At 35.3% G+C, this 17425-nt stretch overlaps 1 protein-coding gene across 4 annotated transcripts in view; it reads right to left on the minus strand.

Annotated features, from left to right (window-relative positions):
• The window catches only part of Orc3 (origin recognition complex subunit 3), a 45514-nt gene that overhangs the window by 19404 nt on the left and 8685 nt on the right, over positions 1-17425 (minus strand). For 3 of the 4 annotated variants that reach the window (XM_048353856.1, XM_048353854.1, XM_048353857.1), the window contains 8 exons: positions 17195-17336; positions 14847-14951; positions 13759-13901; positions 12556-12689; positions 9985-10144; positions 8254-8367; positions 4779-4912; positions 3751-3814 (listed from right to left, as the gene is read on the minus strand). In XM_048353856.1, the coding sequence (XP_048209813.1) occupies positions 3751-3814; positions 4779-4912; positions 8254-8367; positions 9985-10144; positions 12556-12689; positions 13759-13901; positions 14847-14951; positions 17195-17336 (996 nt within the window). The remainder of the gene's footprint in view (positions 1-3750; positions 3815-4778; positions 4913-8253; positions 8368-9984; positions 10145-12555; positions 12690-13758; positions 13902-14846; positions 14952-17194; positions 17337-17425) is intronic. The other variant, XM_048353855.1, reaches the window with a different exon arrangement.

The following is a 17425-nucleotide window of genomic DNA, read 5'->3' on the forward strand; positions in this document are numbered from 1 at the left end:
CAGCTTGACTGTATATGAAGGGGAAGAAAGAAGCTAAGACATCTACTGTTGAGTCTGATTAAACCCTTGTCTCTTGGTGAGTCTCTCCATTACAAGTTTTTACTCAGTTTACTAATTGAGAAATGAAAAGTGAAGGGAAATCTGAGATAAACAGACTTTATAATTCAGGACCTAGCAAGTACAATATTTGGGATATGATGCTTCTGGGCCACCATGAGGGGAGCAACTCTGCTCTTCCGTATGCTTCCAATCATGTTCTGCTTCACTACTAGCCAGCAACAGTAGAGCCAAGGGACCATGAATTAAAACCTCTGAAACTTGCACAGAAAACATGACTCACTGTGCAGTGTGAGGAGATATGTGCTAAAGCATATCACAATGGAACACGGTCAGAAGATATGTGAAGTAACCCTTAAGTTCACTTCCCTGTGGACAGAGCAAGCACATACTGTGATATTCTGGCTACCCACTCAATTGGTGCTTCCTTTGTTTGTTTGTTTTTCTCCCACTTCCTCTAGGGTGTGAACTCAGGGCCTTGTGCTTGCTTGTTGGGCTGGTGCTTGTATCTAGCCCAATTTCTTCTTGACTCTTTTGGAGATGGAATCTCTCAGATTTTTCTGCCAAGGTTGGCTTTGAACCTTGATCTCACCTAGGTCTCAGCTCCTAAATAGCTAGGATTACAGGTGCTTGGCACACCTTTCCAAATTTTAATGTTAACAGTCTCATGGCTCATAAGTAGGGCAAATACCACATAGTTAGTGCTTATCTTACAAAGAACAGTTTATGATCCTTTACTGAATCTATCACCCAGTAGTTATGCTTTAATGTACTTTATTCGTGAATAGAAAATTTTTAATGATGATAAAACTAAATGGTTATGAATCCTTTCAAATGTTATGAAAATTATCAGTCAACCTTTATCCAGTGTTTATAGGAAGAGTGGAAAAAGTGAACTTAATAGTTTCACTTAGAGTGACAATTAACACTAGAATGGCACAGGTCTACTGTGCCAGTAATTGTATTCTTTTCTGTCTTATTGCTTGAAACATTGACACTATCACATCAAAGAAGGAAAAAAAGCTTTGGAAAGATGTTCCAAATTCCAAGAGTTGTTCCTGAGGCACAAAGACTTAATTTGCAGAAGCATGTTAACTTTTGACATCTTAGAGTGAATGACCATGGCAACAACTGGCACATTTTATCAGGGCAGGGAAATAATCACATCATCCCCACAAACTGCAGTTTGAACTAACACCAAATGAATCTTCCTCTTTAGAAAATGCCTACAAGAGGGCTGGGGATATGGCCTAGTGGCAAGAGTGCCTGCCTCATATACATGAGGCCCTGGGTTCGATTCCCCAGAACCACATATACAGAAAATGGCCAGAAGTGGCGCTGTGGCTCATGTGGCAGAGTGCTAGCCTTGAGCAAAAGGAAGCCAGGGACAGTGCTCAGGCCCTGAGTCCAAGCCCCAGGACTGGCCAAAAAAAGAAAATGCCTACAAGAAGTAATAACTGAATACATGTAGGGTGCTTGAATCATCAATGCTTGTATACTATATCCCACCTCACTTTCTCACTTCATACTTTTTAAAAATGAGCATGATTGCTGGGTGCCAGTGGATCACATCTATAATCCTAGCTACTCAGGAGGCTGAGTCCTGAGGATCATGGTTTGAAGCCAGCCTGGGGAGAAAAGTCCCCAAAGACTCTGATCTCCAATAAACAACTCCAAAAAGCCGGAAGTAGAGCTGTGGCTCAAGAGATAGAGCACCAGCCTTGTGCAGAGAGAGGCTCAGGGACAGCACTCAGGACCTGAGTTCAAGGCCCAGGACTTGGGGGGGGGGGGAAGAACATGATTCAGAAGCAAGGTCATCTACTAGATTTTACACAAGTATACTGAGACATCTCCATTTTTTTTTTCAGATTCTTAACACTGTGAATATACCACAGTTCTGAGCCTTTGAGTAGCTAGACATGAGCTAGTATAGACATGAGCCATCAGTGTCTGATTACACATTAATGCTTTCATACACCCTTTCTGCCTGAATTTAGTAAGTTGCTTCTAAATAACATTTTTGGATAAGGTTAGACAATTTTTGTACTCCTTCATATTGCTCCCTGTTTAAGTCTCCAGAAAAGCCCTGAATGACAAAATATACAATCCTGAAATACTGCAGATAAAAATAGAAAGCTGATAATGCAACAAGACAATGTACAGTATTATAAATCAATGCTCATAAATCATGCAAGTAGCCTAAAAAACAGATACAAACATCATGCTATTTCCTTACTGTTTTGTCATAGCTAAAAGGTAATCTGTTCCTGGCTTTTGAAAACACATTTGGACAGAAAGTTCTAGTAGGACAACTAGCAGACTCAGTAGTTACAGATTAGTTAATCTTAAGAGACTCGGTAAATGTACATATATCCTTTCTGAAATTTCCTCTACTAAATAATCTGCATTGGGTTCTAAGAACTTTGTAAACAGCATTCAAAAGGTTACAGAAATTACTCAAATGATAACTGGACCTAATCCATAAATGACTTTACATTAAGACCAAGTGTGAATCCTAAAAAAGAAATAATACTAAGTAGAAGCCTTTCTACGTTGTTTTTCAGATCTTATAGTGTAGGTAAATTCGTATTTAGAACTATGCTGAGAATACGCTCTCTAGGATCTCACATTCTTTTGTTCAAAATGTGAAACCAGGGCTGGGATGTAGCTCAGTGGCAAAGTGCTTGCCTAGCAAGTGTAGTGTCCTGGGTTCGATCCCCAGTACCAAAAAAGAAAAAAAGACAAAATGTGAAAACAGTATGTATTAACAAAACACATACTTAAGCACCAGGCTTACTTACAAGCTCATCTTCATTGTATTATGTTTTTCTAATAGCTTTTTCCTTAAAAAAGGTATAAGAGGTCTAAAAATACAGGAGACATTATATGCTTCAAAATGTTCATGAGCAAAAGACTTATTAACTGAAGTGAAGGTTTATTCACTGAACAGAAAACTATGCTAAACTCTTTGGCACTAATAAAGAATGACATACAAGAGTAAGTAAAATAAAACAAGGTACAGAATAGTGTTATTTTATACTTCTTTCAGAAGAGGGAAGCCCTTAAATATATATAATTACTGGTAAGAATGGAGAGTAATTCTAGAATGCTACTTAAGAAACTGGAAACACTGGCTATTCCCAAGAAGGGAAGCAGACAAAGGTAATTCAATTTTTCATGGCAATCCTAATGTTACATGGCTAACTCATAACTTTTTAGCCTCATTACCTTCCTGGCATTCACATTATCAATATATAATAATATATCTTCAAATAAAATCAGTACCCACTTAGCAGTTAGTGCCTAGACTGCCTGGTTTCTACATACTTTTATTTATTATAACCTCTAAAAGAACACTAAATAATATTACCTACAAATTCCAAATGTGCTATGTGAAAAGGTACCTAGAAAGCAGATGTCTACACATCTAAATGTATTTGGAAAACAAACCATGAGAGAAATCCTTTGTTCTTCCTATTATTTTTTTCTTGATAAGAAAAGTTTAATCTTTTATTAGAGTTGAGGTTTTGTGTCATCGTTAATATTTACATTTCTAAGATTCAGTATTCATTGTGCAAATATTAGAGTATATGATTATATAAACTTATATTTAAGTCAATGAATGGTAGTGTGCACATTCTTTTCCATTTAAGGACAATGAGGAGACTGAAACTAAAACATTTACAGTCTTACCTTCAAAAATCTCTCATTGGTCAAAAGTGCAACTTGCTTTTCTGAAGCTTGCTTTTCCACGTACCTACAATTGTTTACATACCATACAGAAAAAGAGAAGATTAAATGTTGTAAGTGTTTGGGTAGCACAGTGGGAAAAAGTTACTTAACTGGTGGCCACATTTTAAAATTTCTTCTCAAAAATAGATTTAAGGTGGGAGTCATGGTTTAATGGCAACTTTTAACTGAATCACTTATACTTAATGGTCTGATAATAAACAAAACAATAAACCCCAAGAAGAAAAATGTTTCTAAAAAGTGACTCTGCAGAACTTGTGAACTATATCCCTTTGAAAAAAATATTTTTCTTGCAGGGTGCTTGTAATCCTCGCTACTCAGAAGGCTGAGATCTGAGAATCATGGTTTGAATACAATCCAGGTAGGAAAGTCTATTAAGACTTTTGTCCAATTACTACCAAAAAAGCCAGAAGTAGAGCTGTAGCTCAAGTGGTGGACTGCAAGACTTGAGCAAAAACAGCTCAGGGACAGAACCCAGGCCTTGAGTTCAAGCCCCAGGACTGGCAACAAAGAAATAAAAATAAAACTTTTTTTTTTTTTTTTTGGCCAGGCACTGGTGGCTATAAATCTAGTAACTTAGGAGGCTGAAATCTGAGGATTGAAATTTGAAGCCAGTCTGGGTAGGAAAGTTGGTGAGACTCTTATCTCCAATTAATAACAGAAAAATCTGGAAGCGGTAAAGTGTCTCCAGTGGTAGAGTGCTAGCACTGAGCAAAAGGAGCTCAGGAACAGTGCCTAAGCCCAGAGTTCAAGCCCCAGGACCAGCAAAAATAAACAAATACATAAATAAAATGTTTTTCTTTACGCCAAATTTTCCAATCCAACAAAGAAATCCATCACTAAAAAGAGTCATTTTATACTGCTCTAATTAAAATAAAATTATCATTCCATTCCTTACTTCCAAACCAACTAGACCTGAAATTGTCTATTTTGTCTTAGTCTCTAGTATGAGTATTTACTTCTCTTTTTACCTCCTAAATGATGGAAGGCGTCGAATGTCTTCACATTGACTAATTGATAAAAAATTTATTCTTCTCTTGGCTTCAGGGAGATTGCAACACAGAACACTTAGGGGCTGAGAATAAAAATGCTCTAATAGAGAAAGCTGAAAGAAATGCAAAGATGATATATATATTAATTTATATCACATATATAATAAATCTTTTGTCCCGTATCTGCTTAACTTTAAGGTTTCTTTTGAGAGCTAAAGTATTTATGGCACTGATATATTTAATAAGGTCACAGTCACAATAAAGCCAACATATAAATAGCTACATATTCCTAATATTTTTAAGTCCACAATTTTATGGACAAAGTTAGAAATAATCTCAGAAAATATAAGCTAAACAAAAAACTAATAAAAATGGATGGATTGGCTGGGTATGTGGCTTGGTGGCAGAGTGCTTGCCTTGCATGCATGAAGCCCTTGGTTCGATTCCTTAGCACCACATATACAGAAAAAGTCGAAGTGGCGCCGTGGCTCAAGTGGTAGAGTGCTAGCCTTGAGGAAAAAGAACCCAAGGACAGTTCTCAGGCCAAAGCCCCAGGATTGGCCAAAAATAAAAAAGGTAAGATTATCTGAAGAAGCAATTCCCAATGATTGTCAATGTAGTATGGATGGGACTGGGTTGCATGTGAGCTATTCATAAAAAGATACCAATCCAAAATCGCACTTGAGGCAGAAGAATCAGTTCAAGACCAGCTATTTGTGGAGACCCTGTTTCCAATCCCACTTCCCTAAAAAAAGAAGATGCCAATCTAAAATTCAAAAATTATTATTAAATCTAACCAAATGCAATGGCTGATGCCTATAATCTTACTACTTGGGTGGCAGAAGTTAGAACACATGGTTCAAGTTGTAACTACGCAAAAATGTTCATGAGACATTTCAAATCTGTTTGCCTTTTATTTCTTTTCTACATTAGCTCTCTAACAGAGCTCTTTTCCTTTACTATATGAAGTTTTTGATTGGACTACTCTTCAGTTTTGACCTGGACGATTCCTATTCATTAGGATATACTTCTATTCCCTAACAATCTCTAATAAAGTTCTCAGATGTTTCTTTCATAACTTTGTATAACTTTTTTTTTTTTTTGCCTTGAACTCAGGGCCTGAGCACCGTCCCTGGCTTCTTTTTGCTCAAGGCTAGCACTCTGCCACTTGAGCCATAGCGCCACTTCCAGCTTTTTCTATATATGTGGTGCTGAGGAATCAAACCCAGGGCTTCATGTATACAAGGTAAGCACTCTTGCTACTAGGCCATATTCCCAGCCCCTAACTTTTTAAATTTAAAGCTTACTGTAAAGGTAATGTATTGAGGGGTTACAATTACATGTCAGGTAACATGTACATTTCTACCCCCTCCCAAATTTTCTCCCACTTCTCCCCTCCTGACCCTTCTACCCACATCCCACCCTCTCCACCCATTGTAGAGTTCATTTCCAACATAGTGTTATCTAGTAAGTAGCACTGCTGAATTCGTTCACCCTTTGTACCCGATTCTGTGATTCTCCTTTTCCTCCCCAAATCAGATAAAAATCAAAGACAAAGGGTACAGAAATTAAAAAAAAATAGTAACAAAAGAGAATAAGCCAAAGGAAAAAAATAAAAAAAATAACTACAAACAGTACAATTAAAAAAACCCTCATTTCCATTTCCTGGAGTTCATTTTGATAAGCATCATTTTATATGGTCATATGCACAAAGCTAATGAGCCACCATGATCCTCTCCGAACTCTTAGTGTGCATTTATTCTTCTTATTTGTTTGCTATACAGTGAGCAATTTGAGGCAAGTTCTTTTTACCCTGTATATCAAGGGCTCAGCATATTGCCTGCCTCTCAGTTCCTGATAAGTATTTGAGTGGTAAATGAGAAATGAAATGTATGAGAAGAAATTTAGGAGTTTATTGTATCTCAATATCATTTAATCTCATACACTGCTAGGGCAAATAAGGTTTTCTAGATTGAAAATACTCTCTTTAAAAGAGTCAATGTTGAAAAAAAAAGAGACACACTAGCCATATAAAGCCATGGTAGTGTTTATGTGGTAGAAAATTACATATGAGAATTTAAACCTCAAAGTACTATAAAACATGAGTGTTATCATACTGTGCTTTCCTACAGAAGGTTACCAACATACTAATCTTAATTAATTAACTTTACAATGGGCAAATACTAACAATAACTACTTTATAAGATAATGTATTTGCCAAAGCAAGAAATGCACATTCACTTTTTTTTTTTTTTTTGCCAGTTTCAGGGCTTATACTCAGGGACTAGGCACTGTCCCTGGCTTTTGTTTGCTCAAGGTTAGCAAGGTTGAGTCCTAGCACCACTTCCAGCTTTTTCTGTTTATGTGGTGCTGAGGAATCGAACCCAGGGCTAGGCAAAGCATTCTATCACTGAGCCACATTCCCAGACCCGCACATTCACTTTTAAATCACTGGAGAATGTCGTCTTTTATGTTAGAGCAAATGTTATGAAGCCTAATTTAAGCTCTTAGAAATTCATGAAACCTTAATGATAGTGCATTCTTAATATATAAGATTAAGTATAAATGAATACACATGTATGCAAACAGACATCTAACTACTGCATACAACTTATTTCTGTATGACCCAGGAACTAAAAATGTGTTTTATATCTTTAAAGCACAATTAAAAAAGCAGCAGAAAAGACCACAATGATACTGTCTACTCTCTGTCCCATTATAAAAGAAGTTTGCTTTACAAAGGAGATTTCTTAGGTAGAAAGTCCTGGTAAGTTTTCATCAAGATGCTCTTTTCTCCTGACCTTCCACAGGTTAGAATGGAAAGAACCTTTATTGATAGGATAATTAATGCAGTCTCTATATTTGGCTGCACAGTAACAAAGGAATGATGGTACAATCTAGAAAAATAACTTGAATGTACTTACTCTAGATTTTACCACATAAAATGTTTTGTTTTGTTTTTTTTTGCCAGTCCTGGGCCTTGGACTCAGGGCCTGAGCACTGTCCCTGGCTTCTTTTTGTTAACACTCTGCCACTTGAGTCACAGCGCGATTTCTGGCCATTTTCTGTATATGTGTTGCTGTGGAATCGATCCCAGGGTTTCAAGTATACGAGGCAAGCGCTCTTGCCACTAGGCCATATTCCCAGCCCCATGTAAAATGTTTTAATTAGGGCTGGGAATATGGCTTAGTGGTACAGTGCTTGCCTTGCATGCAATGAAGCCCTCGGTTCAATTCCTCAGCACAACATAAGCAGAGAAAGCCAGAAGTGGCACTGTGGCTCAAGTGGTAAAGTGTTACTCTTGATCAAAAAGAAGCCAGGGACAGTGTTCATGCCCGGAGTCAAAGCCCCGGGACTGATGACAAAAAAAAAAAAAAGGTTTAATTATCACATAAACAGTCTGAAATAACATACAAACTATTTTGAACCAGCTTGTGAACTTTCAAACCCTTACCTGAAGTCCTTTTATAAAATTTTGAATTGAGAAATCATGATACAAAAAGATGTTGGTCAGAACCTGTAAAACTTTTTCACTTATTTTAAAGGGAAACTGAGTTGTAAGCAGTAGCTGAAAGAGATTAAGAGAGAAGGGAGAAACATCACTTATTCTTAAGTCTTCATAAACATTAAATATAAACAATGAGACAAAGAAAGATACCATGACATGTTAATTATGAAAACAATGGTGGATACACTTTCTAGGTAATATGTCAACCAGAATTTTAACTTAATTTATACCAGATTAGCAATTACAAAAAGAAGCTGAGCACCAGTGGCTTATTCCCATGATCCTAGCTACATAGGAGGCTGAAATTGAGGATCTAGGTGTAAAGCCATTCTGACAGGAAAAGTCCTTAAGACTCTTATCTCCAATTAACCACAAAAAGATGGAAGGAGAGATGTGGCTCAAGTGGTAGAGTGCTAACCATGAGCAAAAAGCTAGTACTAGGCCTTGAGTTCAAGCCACAAGACCAGCATCCCAACCCTTTCCTTTCCCTCAAAAAGAAAGGAAGTAAAGGGCTGAAACCAGGAAGGGAACAGCTAAGTACCCAAGCCCAGAGTTTAAGTCTCAATACTGGCACAAAAAAATCATCACATAAAAGGAAGTAATTTTCACTATAATCTCACAACCAAAGATGCCTACCATACTCCATCTTATTTTTAATTTTTAAATTAGGCATAAATTTAAGTTATTGCCTATTAACTATGTAACCATTTTTTTTCACAGCAGAGACCACTAAAGAAGCAACAGGTTTTGCAATTGTTGTTAACAAGTTAGATTTCTTTTATTTGATTTAAATTAAAGATGATAGATTATAAAATACTGAAAGAGAAAGACAAAATAACTGGTTTTTACTTTAAAAATGTAAAACAACTTAATTATCTACAGCAAGTTTGGCATTTGAAAATAAAAAGTCATTCTAGGACTGTTTTCTTCTGCTAGTACCTGGGTTTGAACTCAAGGTCTCATTTTAGCATTTGTTGTCAGGATAAGCCAGGTGTACTGGCTATGGTTGTAATCCTAGCTACTCTAGAGGTTGAGGTCTGAGGATCCTGGTTCAAAGCCAACCCAGCAAGAAAGTCTGTCAGACTTTTATCTCCAAATAGCCATCAAAAGCTAAACATGGAGCTGTGGCCTTAAGCACAGGAAAAATAAAAATTAAATTTAAAAAACCTCAAGGATAGCACCCAGGCCCTGAGTTCAAGGTCCAGGACTAGCACGAAAATAAAACCCAAAACCAAACAAAAAAAGCATAAAAAAACCCAACGAGATAGGAAGGAATCCACTGAAATAAGATAGGAAGATCAAAACATGCTAGTAAATACATGTGATAGCACAAGCTTGTTCTCCTGGAGGCTGAGGCAAGAGGAATTCAAGTCTGGGCTGCAAAATCAATATTTTCTATAAACTTTTAAAAAGCCTGCTATGAATATAAATAATACAAATATAAGGACACGATCATTCTTTTGTAAACATCGACATTTTATTTAAAGAGGCAATTTGATACAAAATCACTATAAAATATGGAAAATAAACATTGCTATAATCATTAAACTATGTAAAGGAGCATGTTGCTCCACGAGAAAGTTTTCCTTTGTCTGTGTTACCCTTCGCTTTCTATTTATTTATTTATTTATTTATTTATTTATTTACTTACTTACTTACTTACTTATTTATTTTTACCTTATCAAGTATGGTAGTCAGGTGCTCCTTGCAAGACAAAGACTGGAACAGCTCTATACACAATAAAGATGACACTGCATGAGGAAGCAATCGGTGGATGATAATAGGAGATGTGGCAATTCCAAAAATAAGTATTAGGGGAAATTCATGAAGATGTTGACTAGTTCGTAAAGAAAGATACAAAAGTGAAATTTCTTTAGCAAATCTATTTCAATACATCATCCTTTAAGACTTGCTTTTACTTTAATGTCCATTTTACTGGATACTGCTAATAGGTACTATTTCAAATATTAAAACTATCTGTCAATCATTTTGTTAAAATAATACAAAAACAGTGATTTTTCAGACGTTCTAGCTCTGAAATGAAGTAATGGATCCTTTCATTTTATACATAAGAACACAGAGGTATAAAAAGGATAAAACACAGCCCCATGTGCCATCTTTTCACTACTCAAAGACATTTTAGGTAACATTCATCTTAACCTCTCTCCCAGTCTGAGCCACACTGTTCATCTTACCTATGCTTTCCGAGTTCAGTGTCATGAAGTTCATTAATTTTGAAGGTAACTGATTTTATTTATGGACATTTCTATCGGACACAATTTTATCCAAACCTGTCTCATACATTTCCCTGCTTTGCCCATGTCCTTACACAAAAAATAATGTATCTTTCCCTAGGTCTCATTAAATCTTTCATGCCTTCCTTTCATTCTTATTTCAAACATATATTGAATAAGGTTTGTTCTTCGCAATACTAGAACGAATACAAATAAGTTCAACAGAGTAAACCAGCAGATTTTTGAGGGCTATTGTATGTTACGGACCTTTGTACTATGGCTGATGATTCTGTCTGCTCTCTCCTGCCAGTTACTGCTTTTTAATTTTCTAGCGGTATGCAGTTCTATCTTTAAATAATAAAAAGCTGGGATTCTCTTAGTGTCACCACAAGTAAAGTAGTACCAAGTCTGAGCCCAAAAATATGATGTTTTGGTTTGGTTTTTTTAAATCACTATGCTGTGCTAGCACTAAGAAAAGTCCTAGGATGGGGATGGGGGTTGGCTGGGGAAAGATTGGGGGGAGGTAGGAAGGTGGGAGAAAAATGAGGGAAGAGGTAACAAGTTTGACAAGAAATGTATTCACTACCTTATGTATGTAACTAACCCCTATGACAATAAAATTAAAAGTATATATAATATATACACATATATACATATATGTACATATATGTATACACACACACACACACAGTCCTCGGACAGAAGCCTGAGATGTGCTTGCCTAGCACATATGAGGCCTTGGGTTCCATGTTCAACATAGTTAAAAAAGAAAAATGAAGCCTTGGGTTCCTTGTTCAGAACTATCATACCATCTAGAACTGTTATAAACAACGAGGAAGGACAAAAAAAACTATCAAAATATATGATCATGAATTATTAGCCAGTACAACTTTAGGCAACTGTTGCAGAGGCATATAGACATACAAAGTAAGTAAAAGTAAATGACTTCCTAACACATATACCACGGGAAATGCACACCATGGGATTTAAAATTAAGAATTAGGTACTTCAACCACGAGTGTGCTAGGAGTGCCTTGAAGATCCCATGACATCACAAAAGCAGTTTCTCACTACAAATATTATATAAACATAAGATAATATTTGTAAAACAGTCTTTGTCCTAAAGCTATATGCAAACTCAAAGCCTCTGAAGACAGGTGTTATTGTTTGTCCATGAAAACTACTCCTGCCCCACCCCACCCCCAAAGGTTAGGTACCCAGATAGTAGTACTATTTGGGAGATGTTCTGGAAACTTTGGGAAGTGGAGCATAGCTGAAGAAATTAGGTCAGTAGGAAAAGGTCCTTAGACTACCTTGCCTCTGGCCCTCTCTAATCTTTCTCAGCCTCCTCAGTGCCAGTGCCAGTTGAACAACTCAGCTCTACAATGCTCTCCCCACTAGGATGGACTAACACTTCTGAAACTAGGAGCAAAATTAAATCTTTCCTCCCTTCAAATTGTTTGTCTCTGACACTTTGTCACAGGGACAAGAAAACTAATATAACAAAAAATAAAGCCTGATTAAAAATTAACCTGGAATAATTTACCTATTTGTTTTATACTTCCTTAGCATGTTAATTAAAAACAGATTGAATATTTGAATCTCATTCCTGGATTAAAATGTAAATGAAAAATCTGGCAGGAACTCTGAACATTCAGTAAAAAACAAAACTGAAATCACTTTTCAGTTCTATTAAATTGACCTTAAAATGAAGGTAGTATTTCCTAAGTTGCAAGTAATGTTTTTTGTTTTCTTTTTCTTTTTTTCTTTTTTTGCCAGTCTTGGGGGCTTGGACTCACTGTCCCTGGCTTCTTTTTGCTCAAGGCTAACACTCTACTTCTTGAGCCACAGTGCCACTTCTGGCCTTTTCTGTTTATGTGGTGCCAAGGAATCGAACCCAGGGCTTCATGCATGCAAGGAAGGCATTCTACCGCTAAGCCATTATTCCCAGCCCAGTAATATTTTCTTAAAAGAAAGAAACATTTGCACAAAAGCCAAGTTACACACCATCTACCTGCTGATAATTATGAAGTCTTGGAGTACTTTTGTGGAGAAGCTTTCCATATCCTTTAAGATAAGTACAACAGGAGGAGGCTGCCATTGGCTAGAAGTAATCCTCTTTTTGCTTGGCATTTTTGGACCTGTCTTCTTTAAGGTCATTGTGGAAAGAAGGAGTTAAAAGTAAGCCTTACCACTTAAACAATGTTGTAATGCCAAATACTGACATATTTTCTTTTATATTTCACAGTGACGATGTTTTATTTTTTCTCCCTTAATAAACAGAAACTCATTCCAACAGTTACTAGCAGGGTATTTCTGTGACTGACATGGGGATAATAACCAAGAAGAAAACCTTCAGTAAAACCAGTAACTCAAAAGAATGTACTTTCTATGGTAAATAAGAAAAGAAAAACATTTAAGAGAAAAATTTATACACAATTTATTTTACTTGTTGGGGGAAAGTTTTATTTTGCTTTAAGACGAAAGCAAAAATGTGTTCTAATTAAAAGCATCTGATCTACTACTGTGAAATTTCAAGCTCAAAAAGAACATAAGTTGCAAATAGTGTTTGATTTCTAAAACACTGAATGATTTCTAAAACACTGCAAGATTTTTTTTTACTCATACTGTCTGACTACATGTCATAAAATAAAGCTGTGATTTTATATTGCAGATACTAAGTAATCACAGCTACTCGTTTTCACTGGAAATTATCATAGTAGAATGGAATTTATTTTTAGGCATCTCCTTTGTTGAAATAAAATATTTATTCTCTAGGATTTCTAAGCATAGAGCAAGCTATATTTAAAAAACAAAACAAAACATGATTATTCCTCAGAGGACTAAATTAACACAGGGAACTGGAAGAATGGGCCTATCACACAAAAGCAAATACTGGACCAAGCATAGTGAAGTACAGCCTCTGTTATAGACATTATATCTGTAACAGAATCAACTTCTGATATGGTTTTACTATTTTGGTTTTTGTCATTACATGACACTGTCCCATAAATACAATGTCCTTGTAAGAACCTAAGCCTTTTCCAGGAATTAGGTTTATTTAATAAAAGTATATACTAATAAAAAAATAAACAACTACTATTATATTGCCATCTCTTGCTGCACAAACACAGCTTATTAGGACAAAAAAAGTAGTATGAATGTAACTTTAAGCCTTATACACCATTTTCAGGAAGAAAATCACCAGTGTGTTTACCTTTGTGACAGTCTTATACCAAGTGGTAAGTGAGTCCATGGAACAAGATGTCTTCTGTGTGACCTGAACACTGTCTTTGGATTTTACATCTCCACAGCAGTTTGTCAACTGTGTGACAAACTTTTGCAAAAGATGTTTTATATCTGCAAAATAGAAAAAAATTTATGCTCTGTAAAAGCCCTTGAAACATCATGACTGATAAATTACATTATTTGATTTGGATGCATTTTTGTATTTATCAATATAGATAAAATAATATTTAACATATTAACTATTCTCATTAGTACCTTCTCTTTAACACTTAAATTTCATTAGTTCCTAATAGACTAAAATACCTACTGAAGTATTACCTAGTCAAATATGTAAACACAGAAGCAATGCATATTTAAATCATATTGAACAAAAGGGACTTCAAAGTTCCTAAAAAAATCCAAACTGTTATTTACATGAATTGTATTACTAATTACAAGCCTGCCTTTATAAACATTTAAAATTTTTTAGACCTTAAAAAATTCAAGTCAGTTTATGAAAAAAAAATGGAATATAAATATGTGAGTCTTGTTTCCAAACACAAATCTATTTTTCTATATTAGGATATACAACACTGTAATTTCATGGCTCCAATTTGACTCGGCCAATATGGATTAATTACCTTTACCATTAATGCCCTTTTAAAATAGAAAATATGATGGTTTAGATCTGTAAACACAAACCTATGGAGTCTACATTCACATTCTGTTGGGCTAAATATAAGCTTACTATTTCCCAGTTTTCAGCTTTGTGTTCCCAACTCTTCATCCTACTAGGAGATTCACTGTTAAGGAACCCATGTTATGAAATGCACTCACTATTACTGGCAGTGAAACTGATACAGCAAGAACAGGACCAAAATACAAGGCACAAGAGCTGGCTACAAGTACTGTAACAGGCAAGATTATTCTGGCAAATTACTCTGGATGACATTAAGCCTTTGAAGTTTTATGCAGTACAATGCTTTCCCACAAATAAAAAGGGATTAAGAAGACATGAGCAAAAAGAACAGAAACATTCTGTAATATCTCATCAAAAAACTTGCATTTATAGTTTACCTGGACAATCTTTAGCTTTCAATGGGACTACATATGGTGTAACATTATTCTGAATGGCTTCTGTTAGACTTCTGAATATTAAATCATGATCTGTGACATTCACACCTAAAAAATAATATATGATACAATTCCATTAATCATTTAACAACAATAAAAGGTATTTAGGGCTGGAGACATGGCTCAGCTGAGCCAAGCACATGAGACTCCAAGTTCAAACCCTATTACTGTCAAAAAAAAAAAAAAGGGGGGGGGTATAATTCAAAACATCAAGCAAACTACCAACTAAAAACATTAAAAAAAAAGATTCGTAATAGAAACAAAGAAAATATATCACAGAAATGAAGGCATATTCAATTATATTTGATATAATTATATATACTTATAATTGTAAAGATTCATGTTAAAGATATAGTTTGGTTCCTGAATATTCCCCAAAAGGCTTGGTACTTATTGGAAGAGGATGGAACCTTTAGAAGGTGGAGCCTAGTGAAAGGAAGTTGGGCTGTTATGTATGTGTCCTTGAAAGGGATACTATGACTCCTAGCCCCTTTACTCTTTGCTTCCTGGCTGAGCTTTGTTCTACCTCATACTCCTTATCATTGTCTTGGCAATAACCCAAAAACACAAGGAGCCACAAACTAGGAACTAAAACCACTGAAAACATGAGCTAAAACAAGCCTTTTTTCCTCATCAGTTGATTACTGAGTATTCTGTACCCGAATCAGAAGCTGATTAACACAACTGGTTTATTTGGAAAGATAGCAAAATTCCTCTTGGGAAAATTACAGAATATGGGTAGCCGATCTTTAAAAATAGGAGTGATTTCATTACTTTGTCAAGTTTATTGCTTTTTAATTATTCAAAAACAAAGGGCAGCTTGGACTGGAGGCTAGGTTTAACAAAGATCTCCAGGGGTAGCAAGACATTAAAAAAAACAAAGGGCTGTGGAATCTAGCTTGTGACTTAACACAACTGAAATGAATTAAATGATAATCCAATAATACTACTAAAATCTAAGTACTATTAAAGTTGTACATTAACTGTTGATTTCTTCTGAGGGAAGAAAGTAAAACAGAATTAAAGCTATAGGATTTTGAAATTTATTAAACTCTTAGATTCCACTTCTGCAAATCAGTTTTAGTGCTCCACATGCAATTAATCAGAAATTTCCCCAGTTCATTGGGCATCCTTTCCTAACTCAACAATATGTGATGTACTGTTGTGCTTAGGTAGATGTCATCAGCATATATCTTAAAATTACTTAACACTTGCAAGACTTCCAGTGATTGGGAAAATCGAAAATCTATACAAACATGGATGCCATCCCTCAATAAGCTTTTTATCCCCTCCTAGGAAAAGCAAAAAATAAAATGTATAACTGTACTTAAGCATCTAAAGTATTTTACTAGTGTTTTACTAGCATGTGTCACAGTCTATGACTGTAATAATGCAACTCTGAACAAATACAAGAATTCAGTAAAACACTGGCTTATCCCTGTCCTTTTACTGACTTTACAAACTAGTTAAAAAGGGAATTTATTTATTTCATAGCCTACTAGGAAGTAAATCCTAAATAACAAATAACAAGTTCTATTTTATTTTCAGGAGGAATGAAAGAAAGCTCTAGAGTCTGGGATGTAGTTCAGTATAAGATCACATGTCTTAGCATACACGAAATCCTGGGTTCAATCCCCAGCACCAAAATAAACATATATATATACATACACATACTCAGAATGGGGGAAACTTTTTTTTCTTTTTAGTAAAGGACATAAATTTGCCAATACTCTAGAGAATTCGTTGTCCACCATCTTGGAGTCCATATGTTTTGTAAAGATAAGTATTAGTGATAGATATTTAAAATGTTTTCAACCTGTAATCTGAAAGTAATTTGCATAAAATTCACCCAAGTCCTTTCCTAAGGCAATTATTATTAATATAATACAATCTGAAATTGAAAAACTCATAACAAGGAAACAAAATATTATAGATTACTTAATATATTTTAGTATTAAGATATGATTGTTTTAAAAGACAAAAAGTCAGACCTACTGACTTTTCAGTGAATCCAAATCTCATATACTCTTATACTATGGATAAAGAACAAAACAAATGTAGCTCTTCCTTCTGACAAAAGTTAAAGAAAGTATTAGCTGTACCAGTTGTTTTAATTCACAAATGATGGGTATAACAAACTTCTATTGGTTTTGGAAGTATGTAAAGCAACCTACAGTTTCATTCTGCAACTAAAAGTTGTTTATTAGAACAAGTTATTCCCCATAATTCGCAGAAATAGAATAAAAATATACACACATTTGTTCATGCATTCGATACAGATATGTACATACCAAGAATGAGGGCAGCAGTTGGAATTTCTCTGAGTTTTATTTGGTAGCCCCAGTGACTTGAATTGTGGAATCCAGAATGACACTTGCGAAGAAATTCAATTAGACTGTCAAACAGGTTTTTATTTAATTCTTCCTGTAGTCGCTTCAGAAACAAACAACAACAAAAACCCACAAAGCTTTATGAAATGTTATCAGTTAATATGTGTCTTTACTGGTAAAAATAAATTTCAT

This window comes from Perognathus longimembris, chromosome 9 (assembly GCF_023159225.1).
Source record: "Perognathus longimembris pacificus isolate PPM17 chromosome 9, ASM2315922v1, whole genome shotgun sequence".
NCBI classification, from domain to species: Eukaryota; Metazoa; Chordata; class Mammalia; order Rodentia; family Heteromyidae; genus Perognathus; species Perognathus longimembris.